The sequence below is a fragment of the Nannospalax galili genome, unplaced genomic scaffold (assembly GCF_000622305.1).
Source record: "Nannospalax galili isolate Female #2095 unplaced genomic scaffold, S.galili_v1.0 scaffold413, whole genome shotgun sequence".
Lineage (NCBI taxonomy): Eukaryota > Metazoa > Chordata > Mammalia > Rodentia > Spalacidae > Nannospalax > Nannospalax galili.
Window position 1 is genome coordinate 822,775 of NW_008333889.1, and position 18,411 is coordinate 841,185.

Sequence of the window (18,411 nt, forward strand, 5' to 3'; positions counted from 1 at the left end):
AATTCAAATTTAAACTTAAAAATTACAGCCAATTTTGAAAGAGATGCATCGTAGCTCAGAAAATTGTTATTGAATATGTCAATGCTATTGTTGTAATGAAATGCTTCCAATCGTGTGGTTATTAAATAAATAATTTAAAAAAGAGGAATGATTTCAAGGAGCAGTATATCCTTATAGTGGAATATGATGCCATCATTAAAAACTAAAATCATTATACAGTATGATGTCAAATGTGTTAATATTTATATCCACAAAAAGGAAATACTGAAAATATTCATAGTAGTTATGCCTAGTTTTTGATATGCAAAGACTCTTTGTTTTGTATTGACATCTTCCAAATGTGAATTAAACATGGTTCTCTTATAAAACAATATCTTTTTAGATTTTACATTTCATTCACGAATGACATTTGTTTATGTATATATGATATCTATAAAACTTATAATTTGTAAAGATATTGCATTTTATTTAACATGGTTGTTTGTAGAACTAAGGCATATTATAAATATTTTCATAGGACGTAGTATTTGTACATGTTTCTAACAAGTCATCAATTCCTCCTTCGTTTCTCTGTCCTCTTGCAGGCATTTGCCTGGTGGCCAGACTTATTGGCTGAGCATGCCGAGAAGTTTTGGGCTTTATTCACAGTAGATATGGATACTGCGCTGGAGGCTCAACCACAAGACTCCTGGGATAGCTTTCCTCTTTTCCAGCTGCTTAATAATTTCCTCAGAAATGACAGTGAGCACTTGTATTTTCCTTCATGTGTGAAATGGGAAGGGGGGGGGCATCATCCGTGAGTGTATGTTTATAGAGCCCAAACTCAGCCCCAACAAGAGTCCATGTGGATAGCGTGGATGCTTATTGAGCTTCCCTGAGGATGCCAGGGTCTGGGAGAGACACATCTCCCACATGGTTTCACTGCTGAACTCCAGGCCATCTGTTATTCCTTCACTCCAGCCTATGTTGAGAACGGACAATATAGACAACTTTCTCATTGCATCTTGTGGACCAGAAAAAAAAAAAATCTATGAAGGCTGGCCCTGCTAGAATACTCAAGAATGCTTCTGTCTGTGACGGACACCTTGGAAATATGTCCATATTCTAGGAATCATTCTATGTCAAGGCTCCTTTTTTAACAGGCATTGTGACTGAGCTGCTTTTCTGAGGGTGAATATATCTCCTCGGATGATGGTAAAATATTGTTATGTGGATGACTTGTTCTTTAGTATTTAGAAATCAAAGAAGTATTGGTTCTCTATTGAAACTGTTTCCCCATGTAATAAGGGCTTTCATGGTTATTCTGATAGACAGTCTAGCAGCCAATGCAAACCTAATGCTTATCAAAATATTAGCATACAGACTCCTGAGCCATTTCTGTAATAGGTGTTTTCAGTTTCCCTAGACTCAATTTAGTTATGAGTGGCTGCTGTTGTTTCAACAATGAGTGATTACGAGATCACTAATTTCCTATTCAGTAAAATTGTTCCCATTAAACACCAAGTTGAACTCTGCCTCCTAGTGTCTAGTTCTAACTTGTTTTCCATGATCTTGCAGCAATCCTCTCCCATCCTAGATTTTCTATTATATCATTTAAATTTTCCTCACACAATAGGACATTCAAGTCGACTGCCATTCCTAACACCTTTCTGAACAGATCTCACTCCCTTTCTCACTGTAGCTTGGAACACTGGTCAGGAAGCCACGGGAGCCACCCAGGCACCAGACTCCTATAGCCAAAGCTGTTGTTACTCTGGTTGTATTGTCCATAGGTTTAGAACTTTCTGTACATTAAAACTCCAAATCACTTTTGCCACTCTCTTCCTAAAAGGCTACTACTATATATTTTTTTTAGTTTTAAAATTAAGCCTATGTTTAATAGAGGTTTGGTTTTTTTTTGTTTTTTATTTTTTGTTTTTTTTTTAGTCTTTGGTTTTATTCATTCCTTTAGCCAAATATTTACCTTTATTTGGTCTCTGTTCTAACTAGTGAGAAATTCATACAGATACCAAACTACGGCACCGTATGCCCCATGGCATCCCAGGTTTCAAACATTAGCCCAAATAAAAATCTCTGTTTTAGTAAGATGGGCATCTTATAGTATTATAGTCCTTAACAACATGGGTTGAGGTTCCAAACAGTCACATATCTGCCACTGACCTTTAACAGTAGTTTAACCTCTCTAAGCTGTAAGGTCTTAATATATAAAAGAAGAAGGATAATTACACTGACAGGGTCATTTGTGGTGAGGAAAAAAGAGGACTCACTTATAAAAGATGCTAAAGGGTATCAGATACTGTAGGCTTTCACTCTTCGGTTTCAGCCCTGAGTAATCTTATTTATTCTATATAATTTCATTTAATTTCTAAAAGGTATATTTATAATGAAGAAAAAGAACTGAAGGCATTCATACTTGAGATTCAGCCACAGTGCCTACTCTCAGAAGAGGCTAATTGTGCACTTTCTGCCTATTAGCTGAGGCTAGTTCAGTGGGTCCAGTTTTGTTCCTTCCTACAGGAAAGAAGGATCTGAATAACCTTTTTGTCTTAGTTGCCTGTCATCATTCCTCTTCTGCTAACAAAATTCAGCTCTAATTTTAAAGTTTATCTTAGATTTATAATAATAAATGCATATGTTATGCATTGAGTCCTTAAATAGGGATAAATACACATTGTCACTTTCCTAATGAATGCACAAGAATCATCAGGGGCTGGGGAAACATTTCAGCCAGTAAAGTGCATACTGTGCAAGCATAAGTTACTGATTTCAATCCCTAGCACCAACATAAAAAGCCAGACATGGAGCTGAGCATATATATATATATATATATATATATATATATGTATATGTATATATATTCATTCCTAGTGAATGGGAGGTAGAAACAAGTAGATACCTGGTGCTTGATGGTCAGTCAACCTGTCCTAAGTGGCAAACCCCAGAGGCCACTGAGAAACTCCATCAGAATACAAGATGGGGGAGGGGAGGCTAGAGAGATGGTTCAGAGGTTAAGAGCATTGGCTGCTCTTGCAGAGGACCCGGGTTTGATTTCTAGCACCCACATGATGGCTAACAACTGACCATAACTCCAGTTCCAGGGGAATCCAACACCCTTTTCTAACCTTCACAAACATTACATGACCTGGGTGCACTTACACACATGTAGACAACACACTCATACACATAAAAAAATGAAAAAAAAAATGCAAGATGGACAGTTGCTGAAGAATGACACTGGAGGCTGGTGTCTAGCCTCCACACATACGTGCACAGACACGTGCACAGTGTACACACAAAGAACTAACCATATTTATGAGCTCTGTTGGGGGTTGTTTAAAAGAGTAGTTTATTAATGTTCACGCTCCAACAGTAAAGATGATAAATCCTTAAAATTGAACAAAATATAATTTTTTTCATATAGGAAAGAAAATATTTGTAGATTTCTTAGAATTTTTCTTGACTATTCATTACTACACACCAATTTATCTTTACTTTGGGGAAATATTCTTGCATTAAAAGCATAAATTTTTGTATGATCAGAATGAGAACCACAGATTTTTAAATTTCAGGTGATTTGCAATTTTTTTAGTTGACAAGGGTTCTATATTCCTCTCCTGTCTTGACACATTTCCTTAACAGTGACTGCCACTTAGTACATGTGGTACTACTTTGTGCTATTAATTTGGACAACCCTCAGTCAGCATGGAGGAGCGCTGACTACAGACCTCTTTTGGGCCCTGTCAAAACTGAGGGCACCTACATCCTGGTTTTGATTTTACAGTGATTAACAGATTTTTGAAAACATCAATTATCTCCTAGAAAAACAGCTCTTTCATATAGTGTGTAAATAGAAAAGTTCCCTAGTGCCATAATTTCTTTTTGGGGCTGGGAGATTAGTGTGGCCTGGGGAATTGAAATGAAATGAGTAACTTTCACCTCACTCACAAGTTCTGCTTCTAAACCAAGGCCACTAACTAATATCTCCATAGTTGATAAAACAGACTTTTTTCTAACTATTTCTGTCACCCCCTGATGATAATGAAGACAATTGCTAATAATTATGTGTTTGTTTTATTACATTTCTTAGAGATTTCTTGAATTTCTTTTAAATATTTAGTGTCAACTTAAAGTGCCCTCAAATTATCCTTTTTGAAATGTATGGGAAAACATTGTCTATTTTTTTAGTCCTCCTTGAAAGAGAGATTTGGATTACGGACAGGCTGTTGCAGTTTTTGCCATATTGACTCAATTAGAGTTATTGTCCAAATCCCAATTAATTACAATAAACTAGCTAAGTATACTCAGAAAAAGAGCTCTGAATGTTCAGACTTGAGAAGGGAGGTAATTTGCTGAATAGCAGTGTACACTATTTAGATGGCATATTGGGGAGTGGGAGGAGGTTACATAGGGTGTGCTGCTAATTATAGAGGATTTTAAGTGATTCAGATGATTGTGGTGCATTACTAATAAATAATTTGCAACTCATACTATGAAAGCATTACTAAAAGTGCTTATTATTACTAATAAGTAATCAGTTTTATGTTGCTTTTCCAAATTTAAAAATGACCAAGACCATTCAAAGTGGAGATGCTGATTATTGCTTAAACATCAATTAGCTCCTAGAAAAACAGCTCTGTATTTGTGGCTTGAAACCTTTATAGCTGAGGCGCTTTTAGTGCATAGTTCAGATGTTCCCACAAGCTATTCACTGTCTTTTTTCTATTAAAATATTTATGCTTTGGTATTTAAAATGAACTATTTATCTTCTGACTATGGAAGGGATCCTAAGAAAAGCCCCTTGAATTTACAGCTGAGAAACTGAGGCCCAAAGAGGTGGTGAACCTGGTTAGGGGCTTGCCCACAGGGAACTAGGAATAGAGCGGGGCCGGGGGGAGCAATATCACTGTCTCCAGTTTGGTTCCATTCCTTAATTACAAAGTAGGTTCTAGGGACATTTTTATAGTAATATAATATTATATTACAGTTAAGGAATATAACAGATTCCTTGAGCTTTTGTTTTTAAATCAGAAAATATTTTTAGGGAATGGAGTTAAAGGGACAGAAGTGTATTACGGAATACAGAAAGGGTTAGGTAAAGGAATGGATTACCTTAGCATATATGCTAGGCAGCATCTCAGACAAGATTTCCAGGGACTGAACTAATTAGTGTAGAAAGGGACCAAAGACCTCAAATTCAGTTTCTGTTTTAAGGAGGAACAAACATATCATGTCTGAGGTGTGTGTCTTCCCCTCCAGTTAGTAGTGAGTGGAGTAAGTCAGAGCTCTGCGAACACTTGGAGATGAACTGTGGCTTTCCTCAGGGGAAGAGTACAGCTGCATGCATCCCGCTTTTAGCAACTGTCCCCAACAACCCACCCTCACAGCCTCACCCACTGATTCCCAAAGCAAGGCTGGAGTGGTAAACAAACTCAGACTCCATTCCTGGCCCAAAACAACTGAGCTCCTCCTTGCCATCCTCATTGTTGTGCACCCCATCTGCTCCCCCCACAATGATAATTAGATGAGAAGTTACTTTAAATGGTGTCTAAGGAAGCAATCTTGAAAGAAAGATCTATTAAAAGTTGAGGGAATAATAAATGTTTTCATAATAAAGCAATTAGCATGGTAGCTCAATGATACTAAATGACTACAAAGCTACTACAAATAGATTCTACCTTGCATACTGTTTTCCACAATTGACCCATGGAGAATAGATACAGCCAGTGACCGCTCCTGACAAATGAAACCATCTGCAAATGGCACCAATCACTTATTTCAGCACTCCTGAAAGGCAGGCCCTTGCAGCTAGTCACCTTTTAATCTGTGGATATGCTAGCAAGTGGCAAATGACCATTCTATTGGGAACTGATTCCCAAGTGAAAAATACCACGGTGCTGCTTCTTTAATTAACAACCTTTTCACATTGCTAGCACATTAAAGCCATCCTGAAGAACTCCTGTGCTTATGTAATCAATGTCACAGTGCCTCTGCCTAAACGAATAATAAATGTTCAGGCTCTAGCTAAGTGAAAACCTGTTCTCCAAGACTTTCACCTCCATAAAGATGGGCTCATAAAAATCGAAAAAAGGAAAAATTGGAATGTGGTCTCATGAGGATAAAAAGGCTAGTGTTAATAATTAACAAGGAGAGTGAAGAGGAGTCAAATTAGCCATAATAGAGCCCAGAGTGACTGGCAAAGTCACCTCTCATTATCAAAAAACTCATTAAGAAATGAAGAGGTGGAAATCCCGCTGGGTTATTCTCACACTTAGACTGTATCAGAGATTATTTTTCAGATTTCTTTCAAATGAAGAACTGTTAGGTCACCATATTGTATATTAGGTTAATCTTCAAGCTTTGAAATATGAAGGGCTGACACCTGCGTGTCATTCCACCCCTGGTGCTTAAATGAGCTGTGCGTCTGAAATTCACGAAGTGGTGTTTACAGAGATTGCTGTATATACATACATGGGGAAGAATGCAGAACGTGTATACATTCCACATTGTGCCAAGGCTGTGTGCCAGCAGTGTTAAGACAGCTACTCTACTCTAATGATGGAATGACCACCCTAATATAAAAATGTATTTGACTCTAATCCCCAGCATTGATTGAATTTCAAATTATGAATCAGAACTTGTTTTTCTGCACAGAGTAATGAAAGAAATATACAGAGACCATATCCCTTTTCCCTCATTGGAATTCCACACTACAGCGTGAGTTTCTATACTGTACTGTAGACATTTTAAAACAATTTAAACCTGCATTTTCTGTTTTCTTAAGAGTTTACTGGCTTAACGATAACAACCTACTCTAAAATGTGCCTGTGTCCTTCACCACAGATCTGAGAAAGCATCTGTGGTTTCTGAAACGGTGGACATCAAAACCCCAGGCTTGCCTGCAGTTGAGCATGTTACAGCCACACTCATTGCTCCAGTTAATGGGGATGAGCACTGTGGGGCGTAATTCCAGAGATCAGAAAGCTGCGTCAGATGGAATAAAACCATGGACTTTTGCTTTTGGCTTTCATGTTACATAACCTTGTAAAGACAGCTGAGAACTGCTGGACAGTAGAGCCTCATCTTCCTGAGCCTTGGTTAAAATTCAGGTTGATTTTTTACATGAATTATGTCCATAAAAATCAAAGATATGTGGATAAATAAGAAATGATTTCTGTTTTCAGGAAGCATGAAATCTAGTGGAAGATATGGACATCTCTGTGCAACTAATTGTAATGCACTAGATAGATGGTAATTAGTGATATAAAGGTTAGTTCTCTGTGTTGGCCTGTGAAATCTGTCCTTACAGTTTTAAACTTAGAATTCTTATATTTTCACTTATTGCCCCCAAAATAAGTTTCTTTTAAAGCCTTATCTCTGTCCTTGTCACTTCTCTGGAGAAGTAGTTACATGCATACCTGTATCTGTTTCTGTACCTTTAGCAAGTGCCCTTGAGGGAAAAGGGAGAACCAGGCATGGTTTTAGGAACTTACTCTCATAGTTAAGGTATAAAATAAATATTACTAAACAATATAAAATAACCTTAAAATTTTTAATAGATGGGAACCTGTAAGATGGCTCAGGGGGTAAAGGTGCTTGCCACCAAGCCTGACAACCTGACTTCAGTCCTGAGGACCCACATGGTAGAAGGAGAGAGCTCGCTCCCACAAGCTTTCCTCTGACTACCACACACAAACCACCATGTACACGCACGCACGCACACACACACACACACACAAAAAAAATGCAATAATTAATTGAAAAGATTAAAGAAATCCAATGTGTTTCTGACATAAATTTAGTGGGATGCTGTTATTTCTCCCATTAGGAAGTAGATTGTTATTGATATACATGCAGCAAATAGACATTTATTGAGTGTGCATTTAATATGCCAGACTCCTGGCTGGGTGCTTTTTCAAGATCTCAAGGGGCTTTGTTTGGTTTTGTGTTTTCGGTTTTCATAATGCTGCTATAAACTACAATTTTGACTTTTCTCCTGAAGCCCAATCTCACATTTCCTATAATGCTTTGTCTTCATGCTATGCATTTATTAACATGAGGTAGCCTATTAATTCTATATATTCATCCAGTGTGCTTGCCTACTCTTTGAATAATTGTCTCATAACAAAGTCTGTTGGTTTCTGTTGTGAGTGGCAGTATTTGTTTTGTTTTGCTGGTCATGAATTACTCATTTATTTATAAATACATAATTAGGGTTTTAGGGAGGAAAAATCATCCTTACTTGTAATCCACTAATATGACTAATTGGAAGGCAGGACAGCAACATGAAACTAGATTATATAGTTCAAGAGAGATCATGGTAGTTTACTCTGAAAACAATGTGTGAGTACTTTCATTTACTCATTTTACTCACTTATTGTTGTCTCAATAATTTTTATTAATCGGATCATCGTTTAAATTGTCTATTGAAATCTTGCTATTACAAACATATGTCAAGTACTTTTTATTTATTAATTATTAGGAATGTTCAAAATAATTGGGCCCCTCTGCATCCTGAGTTGTTTCACTTGCATTTCAAGCTTTGCTTTCTTTCTGTCATTTCTACTTGTTCCTTTGGGCTTCGCATCATTGTTATTTTCAAGCAAGGTGATGTTTGGGTATATGGAGAAAAGGTTATTTTCATCAGAAAATTAGGTGCTAGACCTCAATTTACATTGTTATAACCACTTTCTAAGATTCCAGAGCAATTCATTTTATTCCCATACCTGAGGTATAATGTCAGAAATGTTCTTGGCAACTGGGAGAAGGGCTAAGACAAAAGGATCACCATGAGTTTATGGCCAGCCTGGTCAACATAGAAACAGAGTACCAGGCCAGTCAGCCAGAGCTACACAGTAAGAGCTACACAGTAAGAGCTACACAGTAAGACATTGTCTCAAGACAAGGAAGGAAGGGAGGAAAGGAGGGAAGGAGGGGAAGGAGGGAAGGAGGGAAGGAAAAAAATTAGAGGGCTCTTTCAGCTGAAATATGAATAAGCCTCTAGACATAATTTATGATTTCTTATAAAATTTCATAAGAAGTATAATCTCCATTTTCTCCAAATTATATATGAAATTATCACATTACTAATAGTAATAATAGACTAGAAAAATTCCTCTTTCTTCCATATTCATTAAAAATAAGATAGCTCCATATTCAGTAGAAATTTTAGCCATCATATCCTAGATGTATGGATCAGTAATAGAATTTCTCATAATAGCATCATTTAATACCATTTATTTTATATAAAATGTGAGGGTATACTCAAACCTTAAAAGTTTTTATAGCTGCCATTTGATAAAATCTTCTAAGTGATAACATAATAATGTTAACCCTGTGTCCAAGTATTCATTTCTCTTGTAAGCATTTGCTCTAAACAAGACCTCAGCTAGATATTGAGATAATAGCTCAACACTTTAAGAACCTGAGTCCTCATAGAGGAAAGATGAGGGAAGAATCAGAGAAGAAAAAGATGAACTATACAGGATAGAGAGGAAACAAGGGAAGCCAGTACCTGGGCAAGGGAGAGATGGCAGAATGAAATTTAGCTTTGTATTTTGGCAAACTCCTCTGATTGGCATTTTGAGAAGATGAGCTGGCCAAGGGAAAACCAGGAGCACAAAGGCCAATGAAGAGATGATTGCGTGAGTCAAGGCAGAAGAGACTAGACTAAGCAACAGCCATGCTGTTGGGTAGATCAGAGGACATGATAGAAAGACATGTGGGCTGGAAGATGTACACATCTTAATCACTGATTGGATGTAGGGAGTAGAGGAAAGGTTTGTGGTATCCACCACTGCAATGCTTATATATTGATAAGTTAGGAAATCTCTACTTTTACTCCCCGCATGGGAATACAAAAATTAATTTTTAAAGCTAAGACAATAAATCCAGTGCTTTCCAAACATATTTGAAGAGAGCACTTGCTAGAAGTATCTTTGAGTTGACTGCCACTTAATCTTAGAATCACTGTAACATTTTTTAATATTTTATTTATTATTTTTATGTGTATGAGTATATTGCCTGCGTGTGTGTGAGTGCACCCATGTCATGCAATGCTGCAGAGGTTAGAAGAGGGCTTCGGATTCCCCTGGAACTGGAGTTAAGGACGGTTCATAGCCACCATGTGGGTGCTGGGAATCGAACCCGGGTCCTCTGCAAGAACAGTCAGTGCTCTCAATCGCTGAGCCATCTATCCAGCCCCTAGAATCACTATAATATTTAATAACAGCATTGGGTGCAATTATTTTGGGCTTCTTCCTTTTCATAAACTGTGGCCTCACTGCCAAAGAACCTAATCTCTCAATGTACAGTAGCTTTGGACTTGAAGATTTGCTGTCTCATTTGTAGTTGTAATAATTTGTTATATGAATTTGTATTGGGTCTTGGTGTAGTAGATGGTGTAATGGTTATTGTCATTATTTTACTACATCAAGACCCCAATACATGTTTATATAATGTTAATGTTTTCTTTGTGACAGTGCAGAACTTTCTGACCTTCAGTAAAGATATTATCAGCCGTTTACAATTTTTCTTGTTACCTGAAACAACTATATTTCTAGGTATGAAAAGATATTGATGTACTGATATTAGGTTGATAGATGAATAGATAGCTATACAAAGGGACAGGCAATGTTTTATGGTATTGTAAATAAACGAGTGGTGATATTATAATATATGGAGATTAACATGGGGTTTTGGTGTCAAATCCTGGTTTCACTGCCTAGTGACTAAAACAGCCTGGGGCAAGTTTCCTAATCTCACTGAGCTTTAGTTTCTTCTTGATAACTTTTTAAAAAAATGTTTCCTCCCTTATAGAGTTCTTGTGATGGTTAAATGACAGAATATACAGCACAGCTTGGCTCAGTGTTTGGCACTCCAAAAGTACTAAGAAAAAAGAGGAGGTAAAAGAGGAAAAGGAAAAGGAGGGGAAGAGGAAGAGGAAGAGGAGAATAAGGGAGAGGAGGGTGAGGAAGGAGAAGAGGAGGAAGCGGAGGAGGAAGAGGAGGAGGAGGATGGGGAAGAAGAGAAGGAAATGGAGAGATCTTAAGTAATGATCCAACGAATCAGATTTTGTTGAATTGGGCCATCTCAATGATTTAGGTGTTTCAAATGAAAATACATTATTCTTAGTGCTTACCATCCTAATTTAGGTGACATTTGATAAAAAATAACCAAAATGCATGTTGTACAATACACTCTAGCTCTGTGATTTAATCTCTAGGAATAAATAAAGCTACTTTCAGTGTACTAATGAAAAAATAATTGTCTTCTAAATAAGGCATTTATCATTAACTATGATTAATTCCACTCTAATAGGAAACCTTTTCACATATATATAAGCAAGAAAATATTTTGTTGGGGTGTGTGCATGCCTGTGCAGAGACCAGAGGTCAGAGGCAAATGTCTTTCTCCATCCCTCTGCATCTTATTTCTTGGAGGCAGTATCTCTTACTGAACCTGAAGCTGGGACATCCAGCTAAATTGACTGGCCAGACAAGCCCCCAGGGTCCTCTTTTCTCTGCCTCCCAGCACTAGGTTTACAAGCATGTGTCCCTGTTTTACCCAGCTTTTTACGTATATGCTGAGGATTCAAACTCAGGTCCTCATGCTTGTGCAGCAAGCATTTTACCTAAGAAAATTTTTTTAGCTACAAAAAGAGACTCAACCCTATCAGAGCTACAGCAAAATTATTCTTGTATATCCTGGATACAGCTTAACTTTCTACATCACTTTCATATGTCTGTGTTTCTCTGTCCTCTAGCATACTTAAGCATGATGTAAATACATTGAGGCCATTTCCATTTATATATCATGATAGTGAATTCATATACTTTGTCAAAATTTTAAAATCCTAGACTTCTGTTCATTTCTGCCTGAAAAAGGTAATATGAGAAGCTGGTGTAGTTGAGCATATAACAGGATGGTTGGAGTTGCCAGTGATTAGATTTGCTATCTGCCAGCATGTGCAGATATTCAAATCCATTCAGGTGAATAAAGCTGTTGAGAGATTTTTTTTCTTCCTCCACCACTGCTACCCTCGTCAGAGCCACCATCACCTTTATCTAGAACATGTCATTAATCTCCTTTGCCCTGCTCTCAGCTTCCTCTGTTTTCCACTCAGCAGCCAGAAAGACCAGGCCATGCCACTCTTCTACTGACCAGCCATCCTAATAAACCCTGCCATCACACCCAGCAAACCCACACCATGACCCACAACCTACTCACCTCCAAGAATGACCGTTCCCCTTCCTTACTGTACTGAATACCTTTCTACAGGGACACCAGTATATTCCTCTTCAAAGGTTTTATGCTAGCTGTTTCTTCTACCTGGGAATTCTCCCTAGGGGTTTCCCATAGGAAACTTGAATCATATTTAGATTCAGATTAAATATCATCTCATCTCTTCAGATAGGCCTTTCCTGACCACTGAGAAAATTTTTCTTAATGAGCACATTTTCACTTTGAAAACATAAAGTAGTCATAACAATGTTTAGAATATGTTTATTTGATTACTCATATGAACTTGCAATAATGATGTCAGCATGCATAAGACTCAGTCTGACTCAATCGGGCAAAAACCCAGCATAGAACTGGGGAAAGGGCAGCAGGCCCCAACCCCAGCCAAGGAATTATTGACAATTGATTATTACAGGGTGAGGGAGAATAGATGTTCTTTAAGGACTCTAGATAGGCTGACTGGACTCCAGTATTTGAACTTGCACCAAGGAACATCTGCATACAAATGCTTGACCAGATAGAACTTAACATATATGACAGAATATGTGAAATCTGGTGGCAGATGAGGGGCTAAGGTGAGTGCAGATGGAGAAGGAGATCTAAATTTGAATAAGTCTATTATATGAAATGCACAAAAACCCAATAAAATATAAAAAGAATATGGTCATTTGAAAAATATTTACATTGTGCAGTAATAGTAGTCAAAGAATTAATTCTTCAGGTCTCTGAATCATCTATTCAGTGCCTTGCCACAATGGGAGGAAGATCACCCCACACCTATCACCCCCTCCAAGGTTCAGGAACTTCCGTGTAAGAGGTTGGCAGAAAGAATGTAAGAGCTGGAGAAAGGGGTGGAGTGTTACCTGGAAGTGTCCTCTGACCACTATGCCAGCAAGCTAAATCACACCTTCCCACAGTCCTCAATGAGTTGATGGGGGGTCAGTTACCCCTCCCACCCAATCAGGCAACCTTAGCTGCATGTGAGGGAGGGGCTAAGGATATATAAGCCAAGAATGCCACGAGGCACCTCTCTCCCATTTTGTGCAGCTCTAGGGAAGTCACAGGATGTATATTTGAGTATAGACTTTCCAGTGTGGCTGTAAATGGGGAGTGCCCCCTCTTCTGTAAATAAACCCCTACCCTATGCTCTGTTAGCAAGCCCAATAAACTTAAGATTAAAAAAAAAAAAAAAACAGAGCTAATGGAAACCTTCATTACTCCACCAAAGTTGACTTCATGTTGGCAAGTCCATTGGTCTTTGATTTCTTATTCTTATTTTTCCCCTTAAACTTCAGTATATATATTTTTATGTAACCTGCCTCAAGTTATTTCTCTTTGGAATAATAAAAAAAGTAAAAAAAAAAAAAAAAAAAAAAAAAAGACAGTAATGAAGTTCTTTTCTGATTAAAAAAAGTTAAAACATAGTAGCTTGACAATTTAAAAAATAAAAAATAATTAATTCTTCAATATTAGTTAGCATTACTTAGTATTTTCCTGCAGATTCTGTTCTTTCTAGGTGCTCTTAGGTGCATACTTATCTGCATTGTAATGAAATTGTATCCTGTACATGGGAAATCTCTGTCTCCAAAAGGAGTTGGCTGCACCCTATCCAATAGTTACTTCCCAGTAGAAAAAATTCTAACACTTCTAACAATAGCAGAGAAAATTCTAACAATTTCTCTCGATAAGGTGTTCTAAACCTCAGTTGGTCAAAGACTGATGGGAAACTGAAAAAGAAAGGAAAGTGATGTGCTGGTTTTAAATACAGATGTTCTCAGGCTGGTGTAATTCTGCACTAGCACATTTACCTAGCATGCTGGAAGCCCTGAGTTCAATCTCCAGCATCACCAAAAACACAGGAAAAAATGTGAAAAATGGAATGCCCCAAACAAATTCTACAAATAACTGAAAAAGTCGTGGATCTGAATAGGCATTCCCAGGGCCACAGCCACCCTCCTAAGTGAATTAAATAAGTATAGCTATTTGAAGTGATCAAGCTTATCTCTTACAATTGAATAGGCTTAGCACCTCTGTAGGCCTAGGAAGGGGATTCTATCTTGCTTAATTATTGCATTTATATGTGTCAGAACCTCCTTTGAATTTGCAGTAAGTGGTCATGTGCCTATGTGTTAAACCTCCTCAAAAGTACAAACATGTCACCTGCCAGGAACATTTTATAGAGCTGTAATCTATTTTTGTTTGACAGGCATATATAGAAGGCTAATTATACTTTGGGGATAAATTCCATGATATGATATTAAATATAGAGAGCAAAATTTATTATCATCTGTGTTCTGTGCCAAACTGTTTTTGGAAACGTTTTGTTTTTTCACCCATTTTTTTTCCCCTACAACTATTATCCCTCTGATAAACACTGTTTCTGCTTGACTATTTCAGCACTTTTGTGTAATGGAAAATTTCACAAACATTTGCAAGAGCTCTTTGTGCCCTTGGTTGTCCGCTATGTCGACCTCATGGAGTCCTCCATCGCCCAGTCAATTCACAGAGGTTTTGAGCAGGAGACATGGCAACCTGTCAAGTAGGTACCCTGGTGTCCACAGACCATCTGTCTCTCAGTCCTGACCTTATGACTTTACCCATGGCCATCTGTGGTTATCGCTTATGGTGGTCCCTTCCCACGTTGTTTGTTTCTTTACAGGAATATCGCCAACAGTCTTCCCAATGTAGCTCTTCCAAAAGTTCCAAGTCTGCCTCTTAATCTTCCACAGATTCCTAGCTTTTCTACTCCTTCATGGATGGCTTCTTTATATGAGTCCACGTGTGTATCCCTCACTTATTTCCTGGTGGTGTGTTAGCTAGTGCATGGCCTGGGCTGTATTCTGTGCACATGTGTTTAGATTGCATGGCATTTATCATCGTTGGTTGAGGAATACTGTTTTGGCTTTATTTGTTTGAGTGTTTTAAAGCTGTCAAGCTGAGCTTAGCATATCGATGATAAATGATGCAGATTGAAAAGAAAAAGAAATTGTGCTGGCTTGATGTGACTCGTGTATTCTTTGTGGCCAATATCTTTCTTTAAAGCCATGTTGTAGAATATATCCTAAGTATCCTAGAGCCAGAATTCCCCCCGTGTGGTAGCAGTTGCAGTAAATACATTTCAGGGATGCTTAGGTTCTTTTTCTGCCCATAATTTTCATTGTCCATGGAGAAAGTGGTATGAGATGGTTTCAAGAATATCATCTTTTTCTATTTTTTCTTAGTCTGAACATTAAAGAAACAGAACTCTACCTTGCAGAGAAGCAGTTGTTCCTTATTTTCCAGCATCAGGAAGTTCTTTTGTTCCCTTCATGTGTTGGTTGATAAACCTTACTATTTGGAGGGGGTTGTTTTTGTTTTGGTTTTGGTTTGGTTTTTTTTGGTCCTTTTGAGACAGGGTCTCCCTGCAGCCCCAGCTGTCCTGGAACTCACTGTGTAGACCAGGCTGGCCTTGAACTCGCAGAGATCAGCCTGCCTCTGCCTCCGGAGTGCTGGGATTGAAGGCGTGTGCCACCATGCCTGGCTTACACCTTACTATTTTAAGATAATCTTGATACCTTTAAAAAGCCATATTTATTAACTTCACATTGTTGTGAGCCTACTGCAAATTCAGTAACTTGAATGCATTAGGGAAAGAGGCTCTAAAATTAAATAAACCTGATCTTAGACTTTAACTTATGAAGAAGAAATTATAGCCTCACTTTCCTCAACTCTAAAATGGTTATGATACCTAATTTAAAAGATAGTATTGGGGGGTTAAAAATTGTATTTTAAAGCTGTATAAAAGTGCCTGGCACATCCTAGGCTTTCCATAAATAATTATTACCATTGACACACTCTAACTGCCCAGTAAGCAGTCATTAATACTATGCTGCATTATCATTATTATAACTGGCAGTCATCATCTTATTTATGTTGTATTCCTTTAATGACTCTGAGCCTCATAGCAGTGAAATGAACTAAGTTACACACCTTGTTTACAAATTTACAGATTTAGTGTGTTAAAAAACACTGACATTGTTTGCTCAAGATCTCACATGAATTTAATTAGAAAGAATAAATTTTAGAAGAAATATTTGGAAAATTAAAAGAATGTGTTTGTGTACACATTGCTATGTTCTACGTACAGTACCAATTTCTTTATCTCATTTTATCCTTATAACAGCTCTGTAAGGTAAGTACCATTGTCTCCATTTTGCAGTTAAAGAAACGCCATTCACAAGGAAATTAAGAAACAAAATGTGTCCAGTATCTCATTTCAGTGATGAGCAAAATTTGAACCCAGGCTTGCTGGACCTCAAAGTCCTCTGTATTATTTACTTTGATTTGGCTTCCAGAGAACAGACTGCTGCAAAACTCAGTTAGCTTTCCCTCTTCCCACCACCAACTATCAAATCTGTACTCAGTCTAGGATATAAACAGTCATGGAAACAAACAGGAGACCAAGAAAGAGAATACTAAGGTTGTAAAACAGTTTGTGGTAGCATTTTTCCAGGAGAAACATCATAACTGAACTGGTAATAATTACTAGGATATGGTGTTACATGTCAATCTTTTTCTTACAGGCAGAGTTTTGTGCTATTATAATATGTAGAGTGGTTTCTGTATGTGCTCAGAAATTACCTACCTATAAGTTATAAGGAGCCTTTCTAAATTTATGATTTGGGGTATCTGTACTGGTGTATAATGTAAATCCCCCTCTTCCTTCATTCTTCATCTGTTTAAAACTTTTGTTTCAAACTGGGACACTGCTGTGGACATTATCCTGTAAAAAGGATTAATTTCTTGTTATTGTTATTTTCTTAGCTTTGAGATTTTTGTGAAACCTAAATCCTCTACTGCTAGAACCCCTTTAAAAAATGGTGTGAATCTCAAGATAGAAATCATGGGGGTTTTATAAATAAAGTGATGGTACTATCAACATCCTAGACAAATAAAAATGTGTTTCACATGCTGATCATCATGATCTTTTCCAAGATTATCAACATTAGGATCATCGTTGTCATAGTGACCATAATTATTTAGAATGTTATGATATTATACAATTTCCTTTTTAGTAGTGTATATTATACAAAATGATGGGATTCATTATTACATTCTCATACACGTGCATCATGTACTTTGACCTTATTTATCTTCCTTGTGCTGTCTTCTATCCCCTTCTTCCCCAATGGTCTCCTTCCTGTTTTTAGATAGTTCCCCCTTCTGCTTTCAGTTCTTATTAGGTCTTAGTCCAGCATATAAGAAAATAAAACGTGTATATTTGCCCTTCTGGCATGGCTTATTTGGTATAACTATCACCACTTCTAACCATTTTCCTATTGTAATTCACTTTTTGATGTTTCATTATAAAACATTAAATAGCACGAAATATTTACATTTCATATGTAAATTAAAGATATGAATTAAAGACATGACCAGTGGTAAGGTAGAAATGCACATGAGAGCAAGGAGATTGGGACATAGTAGTAGAGCAAGGCTGTTATGCAGGGTCTAGATTTGATCCCTAATACAACAAAGTAAATAATTAATAAATACATACCTAGGACCATATATAATCATGGGTTTGAAATTCTGTTCCAATATATATCAATATGGTATATGTTGAGGTACTTATAAAATATTTAAGAAGAAAAAGCTATATGATCCCTCCATATCCCTCTCTGTAGATACAACCGTTATTTGGGGGAGGAATGATGGTTAGGTCTGTCTGGAGATGATTGCCATTAAGATAAATTTCCTACTGGCTTGTTATAGCAGAGTTCATTATTCATATTTGAATTCTTTAATCTGTAAATAATACCTTTAGTAATAGGTCACTGCTTAGGAATAATTTTAAATGAAAAGTCTCTGAGCAAATTGCAGGTTACCTATACCAACTCCAAAGAAAACCTATTTTTATTTTTTACAGCTATTTAATTATAATAAACACTTGTTATACTAATTATACTTCCAATTAAACACATTTATTGTCTATGATCTTAGCATAGTATCAAGCAGAAGAAAAATATCTCCGTCTCGCCATAAAGATAATTGTCTCACATTTTGTGCAAGAAAACTTAATAGAATTTTGCCTTGACTATTTTAGTTTTTGTTTTTATGATGGTTTTTATTGTCATTGTGTTACTAAAAATAAACATTTTAAAATTTATAATTTTCCAAAAGTTATATGAATCA

At 37.0% G+C, this 18,411-nt stretch overlaps 1 protein-coding gene across 10 annotated transcripts in view; it reads left to right on the forward strand.

Annotated features, from left to right (window-relative positions):
- The window catches only part of Cadps2 (calcium dependent secretion activator 2), a 595,026-nt gene that overhangs the window by 505,610 nt on the left and 71,005 nt on the right, over positions 1-18,411 (forward strand). For 5 of the 10 annotated variants that reach the window (XM_017797102.1, XM_008828867.1, XM_017797103.1 and 2 more), the window contains 3 exons: positions 585-741; positions 14,635-14,776; positions 14,897-15,016. In XM_017797102.1, the coding sequence (XP_017652591.1) occupies positions 585-741; positions 14,635-14,776; positions 14,897-15,016 (419 nt within the window). The remainder of the gene's footprint in view (positions 1-584; positions 742-14,634; positions 14,777-14,896; positions 15,017-18,411) is intronic. The other 5 variants (XM_017797106.1, XM_017797105.1, XM_008828870.1 and 2 more) reach the window with 1 other exon arrangement.